The sequence below is a fragment of the Idiotropiscis lumnitzeri genome, chromosome 6, assembly GCF_059441095.1.
Source record: "Idiotropiscis lumnitzeri isolate Australia: NSW breed Sydney's pygmy pipehorse chromosome 6, RoL_Ilum_1.0, whole genome shotgun sequence".
Classification (NCBI taxonomy): Eukaryota; Metazoa; Chordata; class Actinopteri; order Syngnathiformes; family Syngnathidae; genus Idiotropiscis; species Idiotropiscis lumnitzeri.
The window spans coordinates 19,056,519-19,077,367 of NC_142396.1; the positions used below are offsets into that span (position 1 = coordinate 19,056,519).

Below are 20,849 nucleotides of genomic sequence, written 5' to 3' on the forward strand. Positions count from 1 at the left end.
AGGTAACAAACAATCACGACTCACCTTTTTTATGAAGCTGAGCCATGATAAATTGTTAGCTGTGTCCTAAGCAACACTGATGTCATTTTCAGTCGACACAAGTAACAAAATAGCCGCCCTCTGAGATGGCTGAGAGACAGGTGAAGTTTGCTGCTTAAACTCACGGTCCAAAAAACATTAATTACAATGCCATGTTTAGAAGAGTGGTTCTGGCTCCGCATAGAACTTATTCTTGTAGAAACATTTTTTGGCTTGACTTCCCCCTTTAAGGCTGTAGCTTTTTCTACAATAATAAAATGAAATAAATACATTATTATAGTTTTTTTTTGTTTGTTTTTTTTGGGGGGGGGGTACTTTATAGAGCTCCATACCTCAATGGGGGGTGGGGGTGGGGGGCAGGTAGAAACAACTTAGTGGACGTAATGGAACAAATGTAATGCATGTACTGTGACAAAAAATATTTTATCTTGTGAAAACCACTTGTCTGAGTGTCTTAACTGGATCCCCAAAGGAGGTTTTTGTTTTGTTTAGTTTTGTTATGTTATCAGATTGCACAACTACTCATTGTTCTGGACTTGACTGACTGCAGTCTTCCAGTTTACAGGACAGTTGCTTGATGTGGATCAAAAAATGTGTGCATGCATTTAGAGCAGTCTAATACAAGAGGAAGTGGGTCACAGCTCCTCGGGGGAACCAATCTGGTAGCTTGAAATTCCTCTTCATCATACATGTTTAATGATGGATTGTATCATTTTAAAAAGACAACAGCCACGCCTCAGAGGCTATTAACTTCGTCAACTAGCACCAAACACACTAAAAAACATCTATCTGCTCAGTGTGTGGAAAATATAAATACGTCAAGCTTGCTCATAATGTATTACCAATGTACAGTATAGAGTGGAGATACAGCATAACCTTATTTTATATTTAATTCATGTCCTGTTATTGTTTTGCTTAACGATTTTATTTGAAAGTTTTCGGTTTGGCTTTTTGCAAACGCGAAAAATGCCTCTATCTGCGAGTCAAACAAGCAACATAAACGCGTTCTGAATATCTTGTTTGTTTTTGCGGGAGCCATGTCTGCAAAGTGCTCATCCGAGATAAAAGGAATGTTGGGTGGGGCTTTTCTACCTCACTATCCATCTAGTCCATTAGAAGATGATTTTTACTAAATCAAAACAGCTCTCCGTTCAGCATGCTGCGTTGAGTTCGAAAATTGATAGTTTCACAGATACAAGCAACAAGTTCCAAATTGCCACTTTTTTCCCCCACATTTGGAATTAACTTTGTCGCCATAGATATTGTTTGCACACGCAAATGGCTATAGTTGCGTGCATACTGTATGACAAGAGTGTTGCGTGAGGTTGTAATGAAAATAAAAATCTATTCGAAATAAGTACCCTGTATAATTGACAATCCAGTTTAAGGAGCCATATGCAGTGTTGAGTGTCAACTCTTAATAATGCTTAGAGCCTTACCAGAATCCGTGTACCGAGGTCTGGCCAGGTCCCTGAAGTAGTAGGTGAAATCCAAGCAGTTGTCGTCCTGCACCTCTCCTTTGGAGCACAGGTCGGAGAGCAGCTCGAGCGCCTTTCGACAAATCTCATACTCTCTTTCTCCAGGCATTGCCCTCCAGCATCCTCCTGACTGCTCGGCCACCCTGCCCGATCCTGCACCTCAGTCACACGGCCGGAGACGTACCACAGGCACGATCCACCGCGGCTACACCCCTGGATGGCGATCGACGCATCCGCCAAGTCGAGCGAAACCAGAGTTTGTCTGACTTTCACCTTATTTCCCCACAATAATCAAGGTTTTTATGAGTGTCCTTCTATTTAAAACATCCTCGGAGATTTTTTTTTTTTTTTTACATTTACACGCCCGCGCTAAAATGATGGCTCCCAAGACTTTCCTCGTGCTGTTGTTTCTCCCGTGTCAGCTACTGAAGCATCAATGGCTGCGAATGACTGAGTGACTGAGTGACTGGATGCTCTCTGCTCTCAGTGATCCTCTCAACGCAATGGGATGCTGAGACGCACAGGAAGTTAAAATGACTCCATCAACTCCCCCCTCTTTTTCCTTCACGATCCTCCATCCTGCAATTCTAACAGCACAGCTTCTCTTCCGCTGTGATCCTTTTATTAAAAACAATAAATAAATAAACAAACAAAAAACGTATGTATGTAGGTATGCATGTATGTGTGTATGTATGTACGTGTGTATGTATGTTTACTAAGATGGCTGGTAAAGAGTGACCATGCTGACCATTTACTTAAAACAACAATCCACTTTATTCCTACACTCTATTGCGCAAATTATGAGCGTGATTTCCAGTTTTAACTGTTTTGGTTACATGGTAACTGTATGTGCAAGTTCATTTTCAACAACAGTTACACCAGTTGTTGCAGCTTAAAGGTTAAAACATCCCTCAGTGAGATACCGGTTTAAGGTGAATAGATTAAGTCAATGATTTGATTCTTCCCACTGGCGCCACACTCATGTGATGAGGTAATGTTCCCAAGGCACCTTCATGTTGCAGATGGTTGGCAGGCCTAAATAATGAGTTGTAATGCATGTGTCTGACCTTTACTGATAGGAGTAATAAAGAACAAGCAGAATGAATAAATGTGCCATTAAAGCACTGATGAATCCAATACAGGTCTCTCTGACCATGCCTGTCTCACTCAGTTTATAAATAGACAGGTTCACCAACATTGTAAAACAGCACCAATCTCAATAAATGTGATGAAAAAAAATCCTCTAAATATAATTTAGCTTGATGTGCAAACCTGATGAACTTCACTCAACTGATCCAGATATATTTTTGCACAGATGAACATTGAAACAATTTTACTTTGCATGTGGTTGGTTATCAAGACTCAAGTGGAACTGGGACTAATATTTTGGTTCACCCAGAAGTGTTCGGGTTTATTAGCCCGTATTAGATTGAGTGGCAAATGCTTGTTAATGTAAGGAATGTTGGGCTTTTGTTAAGGTTTGCATGTTACTTATGGCAAATTGAAAAAACAGTTTTTCATTTCACCATTTATAATGATAACCAGGTGAAAAAAGGTACCTGTTAAAAATGTCATGTCTGCCACTCCGCTTATCCTGTACAGGGTCGCAGTGGGTGCCGGATCCCATCCCAGCTGACTACGAGTGAAAGGTGCACCACATCCTGAACAGGTCACCAGCCAGTCACAGGGCAGACATAGACACCGTCACCGAGTGTGAACCGATCCCAAGCTGTCTGCTCACAAGTCAGGCGGATGTACCACTACTAAAAATCTTCTTACCTATTCACCAATGTGTCAATGTAATACCTGTGTGTTAATGGATAGTGCTTGTTCCTCCAACAGTCACTGATGGTGTAGTTATACACGCCCCTGACTTGTTTGTGGGAGTGTTTCCCACTCCCTGTCGCTGGCTAAATCAGCCGGGATAAGCTCCTCCATCCTCTAGCACTTCACACTGGGAATTCTTGCAAGCATCTTGAAAATAATTTTCTCACTCGAACCGAGTTTGAATTGCCTGCGCTGATTCTGCGGATGTGACATCATGTGCGTTCTTGTCGTAGTCTCACAGAGTCACGCGAAGAAAGGAGTGTGCGATTTTATTTTTAAGCCGCAGGTGACAGTTGAGATTAAAAACGCAAAATTGTGTGAAGTTCTTTTTTAAAGTTAACCTAAAACAGAACAATGATTGTGGTGTGACAAAATGTCTGTATCTGAAAATATTTAGAATGAAATGAGACAGAGAAATCAAATAGTTTAACCCCATTCCACTAAACTTTAACCATGAAAATGTGTTTCTCCGAATTGAGAATCGATCGGATTCGTCCAAATTCAAATGATGCCCAACTAACTATGGACATTGTGCACATTGATGGCAACCCCAAACACACCCCAAAACTCCATTTACTTTGGCATGTTCTGTATGCTTGTGCTGTGTTCACTCCTGTGACGGGTTGAAGGCAATGGTCGAATTTGTGGTCAAAAGTGTGACCTCCACTATTCGTGAAAATTATTATTTTTTTCTTAATTGCAAGTCTTGATGTCGAATAACACTTATTAACTGGGTGGGTGTTAAGTAAACAGAACATTTTCCTATAGCTAACTCTGTAAAATGTGATAAGGGTCAGACAGTTCTGCATTACTCCAGGGAACCATGACTACCACATGCATTTTAAATTTTCAGGCCAGCGGAATTACATTTTTGACAGGGGAAACAATGTGATGTTTTTTCATGTAGATGGAGAGTCAAAAAGGCTGCGTTACCAGTAAACGTCATGAATTAACAATGACACTTACACTGTACAGCAGGAGTAACCAACGGGGTGCCAAGCAACTGGTTACCTGCTGGGAGCCAGCACCGCCCGTAGAGGATTTAATGAAGCACAAGCCTAGTTGATGTAAATGTAATCAAGTGACGGTTCTTCAAGCCCGTTATTAATGGCAACACCTACCATATAATTGCACAATAGGAATAAACCATTCAATTTATAATGAGCCACATATCAGGTTATTCATGCTTTGTTATGGAACCCATAAACTATTGCGTGGATGAGAGCAGCGTAATGAGATAGCGGGTGAATTGGGGATTGGCATTAGGTAAATCATACCAAAACAGAAAACTGGCATGCTGACATAATGATTCTATAGCTCTTGTGAGTAACATTCATAGACATTCAATTTGCTTTTGAATTATTAATAGTGAATATTTTCCGTTGAGAAGACAAACATAAAACTCTGAATATATATATATATATATATATATATATATTCTAACATACTATAGATATAAAAAAGAACTTATTATTGTTCTAAAATGCTCTTCACAATAACAAGATTTGATAATGTCTGAAAGTCACTGATAAAGACTGTACAAAGTAATTACACAATATCCCATCTCGTATGTTTGCTGTTGAATGGATTTGCGGATAATCATTTATTGCAATGTAAAGTTACACTTTAATTTTATATATTGTTGAGGAAGGTTTTTAACATATTGGCCTCCACTTGACTCTTTATGGTAAAGTGGAACCTCAATTTAAGAATTAAATCCATTCCGTGACTTCTTTCCCAAACCGAAACGTTTGAGACGTGAAAGGCATGGAAACACAATTAAGCCATTCCAAACCCCAGAATTTAGTAGTTTACTTTGGTCTTATCTGTGTGTAATTCAAAATAAATACAGCATAAGATAAAGGTAAGGAAAAACACTTTATCAAGTGGAGTCGCCGATGATGTAGTGGTACATCCGCCTGACTTGTGTGCGAGCAGCGTGGGATCGGTTCCCACTCGGTGACAGTGTCAATGTCTGCACTGTGACTGGCTGGCGACCACTTCAGGGTGTGGTGCACCTTTTGCCCATTGTCAGATGGGATGGGCTCCATCACCCTCACACGACCCTGTACAGGATGATGACATGATGACTTTATCAAGAAATAACAGAAGGATGTTCAACAGCAAATCAATGTGCAAGGAATATAATCAAATGGAATGGAATAATCTTTCTTGTCATTGTAGTAGGGCGTCACGGTGACCGATTGGTTAGCACGATGGCCTCACAGTGCAAAGGTGCGTGGTTCGAATCCGGCTCCGGTCTTTCTGTGTGTAGTTTGCATGTTCTCCCCGTACCTGCGTGGGTTTCCTCTGTGAACTACGGTTTCCTCCCATATTCTAAAAACATGCACGGCAGGTTGATTGGACACTCTAAATTGCCCCTAGGTATGAGTGTGGGCGCGGATGGTTGTTTGTCTTTGTGTGTCCTGCGATTATCTGGCAACCAGTTCAGGGTGTCTCCCGCCCTCTGCCCAAAGCCAGCTGGGATAGGCTCCAGCACCCCCCACGACCCTTGTGAAGAGAAGCGGTACGGATGGAGACATCCAGTGTTCTCTTTGTTAGAATAATAATGATCATTATAGGAAATAAAATAAGGTGATAGATGGTGCAGACCAGATCAAAGTCTACAATACTCGTGTAAATAATCGATTCTCTTGTCAGTAATGCTGGGACACATGGCATTTATTTACAATATAAATACATATCCATCCATTAGCTGATGATAGAAATATTCCACTTGCAGCGTTGCGCAGGTAAAATGTAAAGCCCCACTTCGGATTTTGCATTTGTTATATATTTAAAGGCAGTATGGCTCGCAAATGGACAGCCTGCTGGCAGACGCTGCATCTATTCTGTGGGTATAATAACGGGATATGAGTATGCAATTGGGAGTTAGTGCACTTGAGTGATGTTGTGGAAAAGTCAAGGTGTATGTATTGTGGTGAAATATGTCGGGGTTTGTTTATGGCTGTTGAGTGTGTTGATGGCTCTTGGGAAGAAGCTGTCCCTGAGACTGTTTGTGCTGCTTTTGTGTGCTCTGTAGCACCGGTCAGAGGGTTGCAGTTTAAACAAGTGATTGCTGGGTTGGGAGTTGTCCTTGATGAGTGTTGCTTCGCTGTTGAGGTAGTGACAGGCCAGTGTAATGAGTACATCATCACCATCATGACGTAAGTCCTTATTTAGGCTTGGACTGATATTAGATTCTGACGGTATGATAGCCATGAGCAGAAATATTGCGGTATCAAAGTATTAAAATTACAGGTCAAAAATGACCTTTTTTAAGTAATAGAATAAAAGTTCAATAAAAACAGCATGTTTAATTTGTTGAACAAATGTAGTGGATCTCGGCACCCAAAACATGAATGTCCTGCCAATGATGCCAAATGCCATTTATGTGGGAAAAAAGGCCAACGTGTCTGTAGACGTATTCAGAACGTCCAATACATTGAGGAGGAAGAGGAACAAAGTTTTTTCCTCGGCTCAATCTCAACTGATGACCAGGCATGGACAGCGGAGATAAATGTGAAGGACACAAAAATCATGTTCAAGCTTGACACTGGAGCGGATGTTACTGCCGTATTGCAGTCAGACTTGAAAAATATATTTTCAGGATCCACATGCCTGTTCTTCAGCAGCCGGAGAAGCCATTGCTTGGTCCCGGAAGGAATCCACTGAAGGTTGCTGGACTCCTGGAACTGCAACTCAACTAAAGACCAAAACAGACTGTGGAAAAGGTCTACGTTGTCAGAAATCTTGGCATGCCACTGTTATGCCTTCCTGCCATCATAGCCCTGGGTCTTCTTGTACGTGTTGATGTTGTTTCGATGGACACTTTAAAAGCAACCTACCCCAAGCTGTGCAGTGGATTAGGTGAAGTACAGTAAGCATACCACATAAAACTCAAGCCAAAAGCTGTGCCATACTCATTGAAAACCCCTAGGAGGATTCCAATACCTTTGATGGGGAAAGTAAAGGAGGAACTACAAAGGATGGAAGAGCTCGGAGTCATCACCCGAGTGGAGGAACCTACAGACTGGTGCGCTGGCATAGTCGTTGTTCCGAAGAAAAATAGTCCAAGGCTGAGACTGTGTGTGGACTTTACCGGACTGAATGAGTATGTGTGCCGGGAAAGGTTTGTGTTGCCATCAGTCGAACAGAGTCTTGGGAGGTTAGCAGGAGCCAAAGTGTTCAGCAAACTGGATGCAAACGTGGGCTTCTGGCAAATTCCTTTGTCAGCCGAATCAGCCAGACTAACGACTTTCATAACACCCTTCGGGCGATTCCACTTCAATCGCCTTCCTTTCGGCATCAACTCTGCGCCGGAGCATTTTCAGCGCATAATGTTGGAAGTCATCGAGGGAGTTGAAGGTGTAGTCTGTCACATGGACGATGTGCTAGTATGGGGACGTAACCAAGAGGAGCATGATGCCCGACTTCATGCAACCCTGCAAAGGCTTCAAAAAGCAGGCATAACTCTTAATGTCGAAAAATGTGACCTGTCGCGGAGCACAATGACTTTCCTTGGTCACATCATTACGGACACTGGTTTAAGTCCCGACCCAAAGAAAACAGAGTCCATCATGAAGATGAAGGAGCCGGCAAATGTGACGGAGCTCAGGAGTTTTCTGGGAATGGTGAACCAGGTGGGCAAGTTCATCCCCAATTTAACAGAGAAGGATGACGCTCTGAGAGATCTTCTGTCCAAAAGGAACAGCTGGTATTGGGGCGTGGACCAAGAGAAGGCCTTCAAAACACTGAAAGAAGCTTTAACTTCACCCCCAGTACTTGCAATGTATGATCCAAAAAGAGACACTAAAGTATCGGCGGATGCTTCAGCGTATGGACTAGGTGGTGTTCTTCTTCAGCTGTGGGGGGAGGAAGGATGGAGACCGGTCGCCTATGCTTCAAGATCACTCTCTCCTCCAGAACAACGCTATGCACAAGTAGAGAAAGAGGCTTTGGCGTGTACATGGGCGTGTGAGCGGTTCCGTGATTTTCTGATCGGCAAATACATCTGTCTGGAAACCGATCACAAACCCCTTGTGTCTTTATTGGGAGGACAAGCTCTGGATTTACTGCCACCTAGGATCCAGCGGTTTAGAATGAGACTCATGCGTTATGCTTACAAGATAACGTATGCACCAGGTAAATCGCTTTCGACAGCAGATACTCTGTCGCGAGCTCCACTGGAAAAGGAGTCGACGAAGTCGGACATAGAAATCATAGAGAGCACAGACATATGTCGACAGCATTATTGGACATATACCAGTCAGTTCATCCTATATGCGAACGCTAAAAGACCAATTGAAATTGGACAGTGTGTGCTCGTGTCATGGATTTGTGCAGGCAAGGTTGGCCGGATCACGCAAAACAAGAACCACTGCTGAGAAACTATTGGCCCGACCGAGCCACGCTCACAATCAAGGACGACTTGCTGTTGAAAGACTCAAGACTGGTTATTCCTTCAGCAATGTGAAATGATGTGTTAGCGAAATTGCATGAAGGACATCATGGAGTTGTGAAATGCAAAGCCCGAGCTCGCCAGACAGTATGATGGCCTGGGCTCAGTCAACAAATAAGTGAGATGGTGTTGAAGTGCAGAACATGTATACAGGAAAGAGAAAACCCTCATGAGCCACTGAGGCCAACTGAATGCCCCAAACGCCCGTGGCAAAGAGTGGGTACAGATTTGTTCGAGCTCGGAGGGAAAACTTACCTAATCGCTGTGGATTATTTTTCCAGGTTTGTTGAGATTGCCTGTCTGAACAAAACCAAATCCAAAGACATTGTTACCCATCTGAAATCTTTTTTTGCCCGTCATGGCATCCCTGAGGTCCTGATGTCAGATAATGGACCCCAGTTTTCTGGTCAGGTGTTCGCAGACTTCGCAGCGGCATATGGATTTGAACACGTAACAAGTAGCCCAAAGTTTCCGCAAAGTAACGGGGAGGCGGAACGTGCGGTACAGACTGTAAAGAACTCACTGAAAAAAGCTGCGGATCCATATTTAGCTCTTCTTGCTTATAGAGCTACTCCTCTACAGAATGGATACAGCCCTGCCGAACTACTCATGGGTCGTCGCCTGAGGACAACACTACCTTCTTTTCCTTCGCAGTTGGACCCTTCACTGCCGGACAGCGTCGCGCTCGCACAAAAGGAACGGGAGAAGAGGATATCAGACATGTCTTACTACAACAGTCGTCACAGAGTAAAACCCTTGTGTAAGGTGTCATCAGGAGAGCGAGTGTGGGTGACAGATGCAAGAACACCAGGCACTGTTATCCAGAGTCATACAACACCAAGATCCTATACTCTGGACTTATCACCGGGGACAGTGAGACGCAATCGCAGACATTTGATCCCATTACATTCACATTCACCTTTGGGTGATGAGTATAAAGGAAAGCAGAGTAAGGCAAGTGTATCTGCGGAGCAGGTAAAACAATCACCCATTGTACCTCCTGTATTTCCTGTTAATCCTGATGTTGTGAAAACTCGATCAGGAAGAGTCGTTATCAAACCAGTAAGGCTAAATCTATGAAGCGTAGCTAGACATGCAACATACTTTTCATTCACGTTATTTTTTTTCTAAAAAAGAAAAAAAGGGAGATGTGGTGTATTGTATTGTTTGGGACTGACGGTGCTGTGCATGAGACAGCTTCATCCGGTCTGCAGCTGATCCTTGATTACGGTCTGCAGCTGATCCTGATTACGGGGATGGTATATATTGGGGAGGCACTGTTGCTAGGGGGGTGATGTGTAAGCAGAGACAAATAAAGCCACCGACAAGCCTGCAGTTGTTCCCCCGTCTACTTTGTTCCGTTGAAGAACACGACAGGTACCTCTGTTCTGTAGTCTTCAAATCTTCAATGTCCGCACATCTGGGATTAAGCTGAGACGAAATCACAGGAACAGGTGTCCTTAATCTCCTCCCCATGAGGAGTTCCGTGGGACTGTAGCCATTCGCCAAGGGAGCAGCACGGTAGGCCATAAGGGCAAGATACGGGTCTACAGACTTCTTGAGAAGACCCTTTATGGTCCTCACTGCACGCTCAGCCTCCCCATTTCCCCGTGAAAAACGTGGGCTGGACGTCACATGCTTGAATCCCCATTCCGAGGCAAACTTGTTGAAGACCACAGAAGCAAACTGTGGCCCGTTGTCGGAGCGCACTTCTTCAGGAATTCCATGACGAGCAAGGATAGACTTGAAGTGTTCGATCACAGCCTCCGATGTAGTAGACGTCAGCCTAGCCACTTTGAAGAACCTTGAAAAATAGTCCACTATGACCAGATAATCTTTGTTGTTTACCCGGAACAGATCAGCCCCTACCAAGGACCATGGCCTCGATGGGAACTCAGTAGGCATCATTGTTTCTCTGAGAGTCGTCCTCTCCCTGGCACACACATCACAGTCCGCAATCGTCCTGGACAGATCTTTACTGAGACCTGGCCACCACACAGACTGTTTCACCTTCTCCCTGCATTTAGCAATCCCAAGGTGGCCCTCGTGAAGCTTGGACAGCATGTCTGCTCCAAGCAACGCTGGAATCACAATCCTGCAGCCATACAGCAGTAGTCCATTCTGAACTGTGAGCTCACCAGAAAACGGCAGATAGGGCTGGAATGTACGGTCCACAGAAAATTTGTCCGGCCATCACCTCCAGGCAGAACTTCTTCAGCTGTAGGAGAATGGCATCGTTGTCTTGACTTTCTTGTATTTCCACCAGCCTCGACTCAGGAGCAGGAAGGTTCGGAATGACAGAATCAACATACAAGTTGACCTCTTCTTCTTGCAACCCGTCCGACGTGGCGCTGACAGGGGCCCGTGACAGCACATCTGCTGTTGCAATATTCTTACCAGCTACATGAGAGATAGTGTAAGAAAACCTCATCAATCTCATTCGAAGACGCTGGATGCGTGGCGGAAGCATCTCTAGACTCTTGGAGCCCAGCAGGGGAACTAGAGGCTTGTGGTCTGTCTCGATATGGAACTGCTTTCCTATGAGGAACTCTGAAAACCTCTCACAGGCCCATGTCGACGCAAGTGCCTCTTTCTCGATCTGGGCGTATCGCTGTTCGGTGCTGCTGAGGGCTCTCGAAGCATACGCCACTGGTTTCCAACTAGTATCAGCTTGCTTCTGGAGAAGCACACTGCCCAACCCGAAGGAGGATGCATCAGCAGAGACCAGTGTTTCAGCATTTGGGTCATATAACGCCAGCCCCGGGGTCGTCGTCAAGTCCTCTTTAATGCCATCAAATGCTTGCTGCTGTTGTTTTCCCCAGACCCACATGTTGGACTTCCTAAGCAGGTCTCTGAGAGGACGTGTCTTCTCCGCCAGGTGAGGTAGGAACTTGCCAAGATGATTTGTCATCCCTAAGAAACGTCTCACCTCGCTGATGTTGCTTGGTTCCTTCATAACTTTTACAGCACTCACTTTGTCAGGGTCTGCACTAACCCCAGATGAGTCGATAACTTGTCCCAAGAACTTTATTGTGTTCTTTGAGAACTCACACTTTTCATTCAGTGTGACGCCCGCATCCTGCAGACGTAATAAAGTCCTCCTCAGTCTCTCATCATGCTCACACTGCGTCGCTCCCCAGATGAGCACATCATCCATTTGACATAAAACTCCATCCAGGCCCTCCAAAATGCGTGACATACGCTTCTGGAAGTTTTCCGGTGCAGACGAGATTCCAAAACACAGACGGTTGTAGCAGTAGCGTCCAAACGGAGTGATGAACGTAGTCAGCACAGAAGACTCCTTGGATAGCGGAATCTGCCAGAATCCAGCATTGGAATCTAACTTTGAAAACACCTTAGCGCCTGCCAACTGACCTAAGGTGTGTTCGACTGAGGGAAGAGGGTGTTTTTCTCTCATGACAGATTTATTCAGTTCAGTGAGGTCCGTGCATATTCTCACTCTGCTCTTGCAAGTCCGCTTCGGCGCCACCACCATTGGTGCACACCATTCCGTTGGCACCTCCACCTTAGAGATGACTCCTTGCGCCTCCATACGCTTCAGCTCCTCTTTAACTTTTGGCAGGAGTGGGAGAGAAATACGTCGGGGCGTCGAAAGAGAGAAAGGTTGTGCACCAGGCTTCAGTACAATGTTGTACTCACCCTCCATTTTACCTAATCCACTGAAAAGCTTGGGAAACTCCTCCTTTACAGATTCCATGGAGTCCAGGCTGATGTTCTCCAGTCGAGCGACCAGCTGCAGTTTCATCGCAGCCATCCCACCCAGCAGTGGTGTGCTCAGCCCTTTCACAACATATATGTTCTCCTTGACGCAATTATTGTTCTTACTGAGTGTGGCTGTGAACATGCCCTTGACCTTTAGGCGTGTGCCCCCTGGTCCCTTCAGAACTTTAAGAGGTCTCACCAGTCTTCTGAATGTACCACGGCTGTAAAAGTGTTTCTGAAACAGCTGTAACATCCGCGCCAGTGTCAATCTTAAACACTGCACTGTAATTGTCCATGTTTATGTCTGTCATCCATGGACTGGTCATTTTATCGGCTGACAAGGAGCCAAGGAATGCAACTTCTGCCTCATCATCAGTCTCCGTGACAGCACTCACTCCTCTTGTTTTTTTCGTTCTGCACACTCTTGCATAATGCCCCTTTTTCTTGCAGTAATTACACATTGCTTCTCTAGCTGGGCATTGTTGCAGACTATGTCCTTTTGGATCACCGCATCGTTTGCATTGTGTCTGTCTGTCCTTCGGTGCTTTTTTAAATGTCCCTCCATGTTGTCGCTGCATTTGTTTCGGCCGCGCGCCTCCGCGGTGACGTGCGTGCACGCTGTCCAGCTGAGTGTTGGCGATGTCAACTTTAAAGTTAGACTTTAAACATCTCCTGTTGCTTCTTTATTTGCTCACTTTGACGAGCTCTGGTAATTGCTTTCACTAGTGTTAATTCTGGGTCCATCTGCAGTTGTTCTGATAAACGTTTATCTCTCAAGCCGACAATAAATCTGTCTCTCACAGATTTCGTCGTGAAGAGCTCCGTATCCGCAGTACCCCGCGAGACAAGGTAGTGCCGTGTGAAAGCCATCAGCCGACTCCCCCTCTTCTTGTTGACGCAAATTAAACTTTGCCCTCTCGAAGATGACATTTCAAAGTGGGTATCCAACTTATTTTTGACTGTGTCATAGTCACTCGCTTCCACGGCGCTCAGGTGGAGAGAAACTAGTATGTCCTCCGCTTCATCCCCCATGGTGTAGATAAGCGTATTCACCTGATTCTCGTCTGCTTGCGTTTCCAGCCCAGACGCAATGCGAAACCGTTCAAAACGCTTTTTTTCGCCCCCGCAGCTCGAACTGTTTCGTATGAAACGAAAACTCGCGTGTACGCAGGACACTCTCTCGGTAAGATTCAGCTCCAAAAAGAACCCTGTTCTCCCACTTCTGACACCATGTATTGTTAGTTCGTGAGTCTGGCCGAACTATATTGGCAGGAGGCGACAGGAGGAACAACACACACCGTCTAGTATTATTGCGTAACGTTTTATTTGCCCCATGCCACACAGTCCATATGTAAGGTTCCTACCTACATACGTCACCTAATACTACAAAAATGACCTCAAGCTTCAAAATTACATGACAACAATTTCAACATACACTCTAAAATATTGTAAAAAGTTTTCTCAGAAGTGAAATAATACCGTATTATTGTGGAGCCGTTTGGCTGTTAAAGTCATTGAAAAAAAATATTAGACCACACCTTTTTTCAGTTTCTTGCACATTCTAAACTTTTGTTTGCGACAAATATAATAATGACAACAAAAAATAGCTAATAAGAATTTCGCGCTGTTGTTGAGCCAAGCTTTCTTTTCGGTCTCTTAGTCACACGATACACCATTTGTGGTACCAGGCATTAAAATGGATATTTCCTTTCTCTATGACTGCATATATCATCTAGTTCAAACATGTTTTATTTACGATGAGTCATTTGTCAACAAAGTACTATTTATGTATTTGTTTTTGCATTTGTGTATTATTAAGATTAGAATACAGGCACCCTTCCTAGTTGTAAATTCCTGGCAGTAAGACGTAACATTCAATTTAGTGGTTTAGTAGTAATACTGGTGGGCGCACCTGCAATTCACTCCACAGATGCTCTGTTGTATTTCAGTTGTGGGTGATTCAAATTTATTATTCGAGGCGTTGGAGCCAGGCTGAGAGCCAGGCCCAGCTGCCTCGGAGCAACACAACAGATCTGTTCACCTCCACACCGGCTGCTCTGTTCCTCATAGCTTGCGAAAGAGCAGCATCCGCTGATCAATAATGAGGTTAAATAGGATAATTGATACAAGTTTCATAATCTTGGTTCTGAATCGTAAATCTGGTATGTCGTAGAAAATGTATGACTCCACCTAGAATGCATTGTGGCGTTGACTAAATTGCAATCAAGTTTGTCGCTTATTGGTAGCCACACTTGAATGCTGTAATGCTTTATTTATTATATCCAGTTGTCAGATATAATTTCCATTCTTTTCAAATTTCAATCATTCCCATCACTGTATATAACTCAATAAAATTGATGTATATACTGTAAGACTAAATAAGGGATCACTCATAAATCTGAAGATTGAAAGAGAATTTCAAGTATCATTGTAAGGTAAGACTAGAGAAAAATAGGAATGAGAGTAAAACATAAATGAAAGACAATATTTAAATAAACACAACTTGTCCAATATAGAACAAGAAACAGTAATTTAAAAGGAAACTTATACCAGGCTCATTTATTATTCAGCTATCTTAGTATAGGTTTCCAAAGCCTAAAACAATCCTGGCTTTATTGCTTATTTGTATTTAAATTGGACCATCATTTACAAACAAAATGTATAGCGTATATTGAAAAAAGATATTGGATTAGCCATTGAGACCATAAACAAACTGTGTTATTGAGGTAATGAATCAACAGAAAAATAGGGTAATTTTTTTCATGTAAATCTGACATTTTGCTGCCACGGCCAATGCTCTATGAGTTAAAAGGAGATTTGGATTCGACTAGAGGATGACACAAGAGTGAATTTTCACTCTCGTCCCATCCCTCTCCCTGTACTGTCCCGTCCCGGACCATAGCAAAAAAAAAAAAATTTAAATCCCATCCCGTTCTGCTGAAAACAAGTCCCATACCACCACAGTACAGTTCAGAATGATTCCCACTCTCCTACCTCTCACATTTTCAAGATCAGCAACATTAAGAAAAAAAAAATCAGTTTGTCGCCATTTTTTCTTGATTGGTTACTGGATCATCCCGCTCCTGTCTGCTCCAGTGAACATTTTATCCTGGACAGGGATTCCCGTGACCCTCGGGATTCCTGAAAAAATGTCAGCCTCTACGCCACACTTCAGACCATTTTTCAGTAATATACTGAAAATGGGTGGAGTGAATATTTTATTCCCAGGCGATTTATAGTGTGGGGTGGCACGGTGGCCCGAATGGTTAGCACGATGGCCTCACAATACGGAGGTCGTGGGTTTGATGTGTGGAGTTTGCATGTTCTCCCCGTGCCTGCGTGGGTTTCCTCAGGGTACTCCGGTTTCCTCCCACATTCCAAAAACATGCATGGCAGGTTGATTGGACACTTTAAATTGCCCCTAGGTATGATGGTTGTTTGTCTATGTGTGCCCTGCGATTGGCTGGCAACCAGTTCAGGGTGTACCCTGCTTACTACCCGAAGACAGCTGGGATAGGCTCCAGCACCCCCCGCGACCCGAGTGAGGAGAAGCGCGACAGATAATGGATGGATGGATTTATAGTGTGTGCACATAAATTTAGTGCTTACCAAAAAAAAATCAGTTTAGGAGCCACTGCACTGCTTGTAAAAAAAAAGTTAACATGCAATATAAAGCCAAGGCGGCATTTTAAAAATGTTACATTTGAGGGTGTTTCTCGTTTTACAAGTGTCCCAGTGAAACCGTGTCAGTGACGTGGCAGAAAGTTAATATTTTACAATGAATTAAAATTATACCACACCATATGTCATGCGATCCCAAGACCTATGTCTGACGTGTGGGTGTGTGTGTGCGAGTGTGTGCGTGTGTGTGTGACTCAGCCTGGTAATTAAACTGAACATTTGGGGACATTGATAAATATACTGTAGCTGTGTGTCATCTGGATAGCCACAATAGCCAACACCAGCCTTCTGAAGCATTTCACCCAATGATAATGTATAATGACGGAACAAAAGAGGTCGAAGGACTGACCTCACCTGTCATGGCCATTCGATCACATTCAAAACTTCCAATGGTCACAAATTAAGTCCCTGAACCATTTAATGCCACCCAAGGTTACAACCTGTGAAACAGTTTATTATGATCAATATATCAAATGCTGCACTGAGATCCAATAAGACTATCATCAACACCTACCCTCCATCAATGTTCAATTTTATATCATTTAGTACTTTAAAAGAGCTGTTTATTTGCGTGATGAGTTCTGAAGCCTGACTGGAATCGATCAAAAAGACTTCAAATATTTGCTGTGTTGATTAAAAATCACTTTCTCGACAATCTTGATTCAAAGAGAATGTTTGAGATGGATTGTTTAATTTGCTAACAAGGATACATCCAGGGGCAGCAAGGTGGGGTACTGGTTAGCACGATGGCCTCACAGTGCAGAGGTCGTGAGTTCGATTCCGGCTCTGGCCTTCCTCTGTGGAGTTTGTATGTTCTCCCTGTGCCTGCGTGGGTTTCCTCCAGGTACTCCGGTTTCCTCCCACATCCCACATCCAAAAACATGCATGGCAGGTTGATTGGACACTCGAAATTGCCCCTAGGTATGGCTGTTTGTCTATGTGTGCCCTGCGATTGGCTGGCAACGAGTTCAGGGTGTCCCCCACCTATTTACCCGAAGACAGCTGGGATAGGCTCCAGCACCCCCGTGACCCTTGTGAGGAGAAGCGGTAAAAGATAATGGATGGATGGAGACATCCAGTGTTCTCTTCTTTAGATGAGACTTGATGGCAACTTAGTTTCATGAGTTTAGGAAGCTTATTTACTGTTACCCAGTTAGAACAGATTTCACAATAGTTTTTAAGCATTCTGATGAACTTCCAGTATGGTTGTTGTGGTGTCAGGCTTGGTGCTTTTAGAGTACACAACACATGTAAATTACCATAAAAATAGATACGTTTGAACAAAAAGAAAAAAACCCCGCTGATCAGCACAAAAAAACAGAGACATAGGCCTATGCCGCAACCATGCAAAAGATTAAGGTCAGGCCAAATTCCTTCGGAAGTGTATCACAGAGCGCACACGTTATATTGTATATGACAGGAGCAAGGAACTACACAAAGCATATGCATGGGGTATGTGCAGCGTTAATCCTATATGCCAGATTCAAGGACCAGTCAAGACTCTTTCAAACATCACACAATAATTGAGTCTAAAAGAGACCAAGTTGTACGGCTTAGAAAGCACACCATAAGCAGATGCAGAATTCTGACAGATACGGACATTTTTTAACGGGGTCTGCGGCAGGATACCCTCTTCCAAAAGAGTACCCTACAGGCGTATGCAGAGCCAAATGAGGAACCAACAATAAGATCATTTATGTGACTACAAATGCCTTAAATAAACTCTCAGTATAACACAGTCTGGAACACCACCAAAAGTAAACAAGGGCGGAAAAATAAACATAACTTTGGAAACACTGTTGGAATGGACCAAGCCCACTCTCGCCCAATCAGAGAAAGGGGCATGGTCTTGAAAAATTGTATAAAAGTTGTCGTTTAAGTCGGCATTAAGCCAGATCCTTCTCGTCAGCGCTGGAGAACTGTTTCGGGTATTTTTGCACCATAAAAAACTCTGTGCGATCAGTCCGAAGCCTGCAGTCCTGCCTCAAATTATTTGGAGTCTTTTCTGTTGAACCAACAAGGCCTTGAAGGATCCCTCTTGTTGCTGCGGACCGGCATAAAGTGCTTCGCTTTTCCTTTTTTACTCGTGTCGGCCCAAGACTGCGCCTCTCATTTGAAATGAGAGGAGCAACTTTGATTAATGGCAAATTGAGGTCACTGTGTTCATGCCCACAATGGCGCAAAACACACTTTTTGTGAAAATATCAGAACTTGGTCATGCCTCTGCATAGAGTTAGACCACGCCACGCACTAGACTTGTGCTGCACATTGTTAGTGCCTCAGCTGTGGGCTTCTCAAGTTACTGGTACTTAAAAAATGGTCATATTGCCATCATATCAAAACTGAAAATTGAGGGCTTTGCTTTGAAATATGAAGGATGTAACTGACAATACAAATGTCTCTGTGAGGTAACAACAATGCATTGTGACTTAATTAGCTCTAAATAATTTATATACCGGGGTTGACTTGGCATTCAACTCTGTCTTGTTGCACTAGGGAGCCTCACTGTAATTACATTTTTAAAGATAGCGCTACAGGAGGACCAACTCTCCACAGAGAGAGCATGAGTGAGGAAGAGAAAGTAAAGTATTACAGTAGAACGAAACGCTGTCAATAAAGGTCAAAGAGTGGTTATCAAATACTGTTGGGAGCAAAGCCGTTAAAGGTATAGTAAATCTTGTACCTAAGATAGTTGTAAATGAATGGTGATCCTAAAGATGCCCTAACTTATTTCATATTATGTGGGTTGCAAATCGGATTTGTTCTGTTGATGTGTGTTGCTCTTTTTAAAATGAATCCCACAGAAAATGGTGTTATTAACAACCTTGCCCACTTTAAATGATTAAAAAAAAAACCTTCAGTTCAATTAAAATGATTTTTTTTCCAGAAAGTTCAATTGTGTGTAGTTAAAATACTTTTTGCTTGCCCCTCATATTTACAAATAAATCTTATTCCATGAATTGACAGTAAAACTACCTCTACCTTTTGATCACTTGTGTAACGAAACAGACAGCGGCTAACATTGCTATCCACATTGTCAACTACGTACTTTTTCTCAGCAAACATTCCATACATAAAGTACTACTAATGATGCAACTAAACTTGTAGACAAGTAATAAATGGATGAAAAAGGAATAAGTCACTAAAATATTACAACAAGCCGTGACGTGATTATCAGACAGCAGCGCTGTTTTTCTCTGAATGGCTCTATTACTCCGTTTTAATGCCCATTGCCTCAACAGCTGTTCATTAAAGTCTGTCTGCTCTTATTCTTTCTGGTATGCAACATAAAATCATTACCTCGTGATTTTAATATGACACCACATAACTTTTTGTGTGTGTGTGTGTGCTTTTTTGGAGCATTGAATTTTTGCCGCCAAAGCTGCTTTTACTGTACGTACAGCCCGTCTGTTGGTGACGGAAACATCTAAACAAAGCCACAAGTAAAGTGACCTCAGAGTTTTGCAAAGTTGCATTCGAACAAACAATCAGCATTCTCATCATTACTGACTCATCAACACACATTATAGAGGAAGACAAAGGTTAGACTCGTAGACAGCGTCAGATGTCTTGCTGAGACTTCAGGGATATTTTAAAGGTCTCCTTACAAATTGCATTGAATTTTTCATGAGGGTATATCTGAACGTGTGTATGGGGTGGTTGGCATGTATGTGAACAATGCGCACACAGTGATATTGATTGGTAAGCATATCACCAAATGAATGTTTTACAGGACAGTTTTGTTTTATATTTTAATTGAATTAATTTATTTTTGTCATTGGAGCAAATGTTGAACTCCAGCCCAAAAGTGCAAAGCGAGTGTCGCTTCACCTGGTGCACGAGCAGCTTCTGAATTCAATTGGTTAGGTCAGCAGCAAGGGTAAAGGTCATTTGCATGCAGCTCAGAGCAAGACATTCTGAGAAGTCTTTTTTTTCAACCACAACCATCTTGGGTGGTTATACACGCGTTGCACCCACAGACATACAGCACATCAACTTGTTTTATTATGGCATTTCGGTATTTTGACGACTTCCAATGGCAATGTCGGCAGAAGTTTACTCTGTGTGGAGGAATAGCATACACTCTGTGCCAGGCTGATATTTCGGTGGAGAATGCTTGGCCAAGTGTGTCTTATATCGACATTGTTTGCCACCTGGAGTTGACAACATGCTCTGTGAAACACTGCCAGATGAAAGTTTACAAATCACTGGAGGCTTATACTCTGACAAATTACAATCACATGAGTTTATTTAATGGTCAGCCAGAACACAAGTCATAACTCATACTGAAAAGCTTTAGCAGTTGCATTGGAACAATGCATATTGCACACACAGTTATTCCCCTACAAATAAAATTCTCATGAGCACTTAGAGGTTATCTGCACATTTTTGAACAATAATCTGGCGATGAAGAATCAAGTTTGTTAACTTTATTGGGTGTTGTCAAATTAACTGCTGCATTTGGCTCGTTGACGTGTTCACACACCTCTCAGTCATGTGACTTGCGACAGTGAAAGACAGACCGATGAGCAGGACATTGTATTGGTTAGTCAACTGGGGCTTTATTCCATCCCAATTCAGCTGGAACCAATTCAGCCGCAACCAAGTTGGAAGTAGACAAGTGCGCGCGGCGGGTTAGG

General features: G+C 43.2%; 1 protein-coding gene across 1 annotated transcript in view; it reads right to left on the minus strand.

The window, feature by feature from the left end:
• syt9b (synaptotagmin IXb) overlaps positions 1-1,972 on the minus strand; it is a 38,116-nt gene extending 36,144 nt beyond the window's left edge. Inside the window, exon 1 of the mRNA XM_088299196.1 lies at positions 1,479-1,972. Coding sequence (XP_088155322.1) covers positions 1,479-1,626 — 148 coding nt within the window. The 5' untranslated portion in view covers positions 1,627-1,972. The remainder of the gene's footprint in view (positions 1-1,478) is intronic.
• Between the last annotated feature and the right edge of the window lie 18,877 nt (positions 1,973-20,849).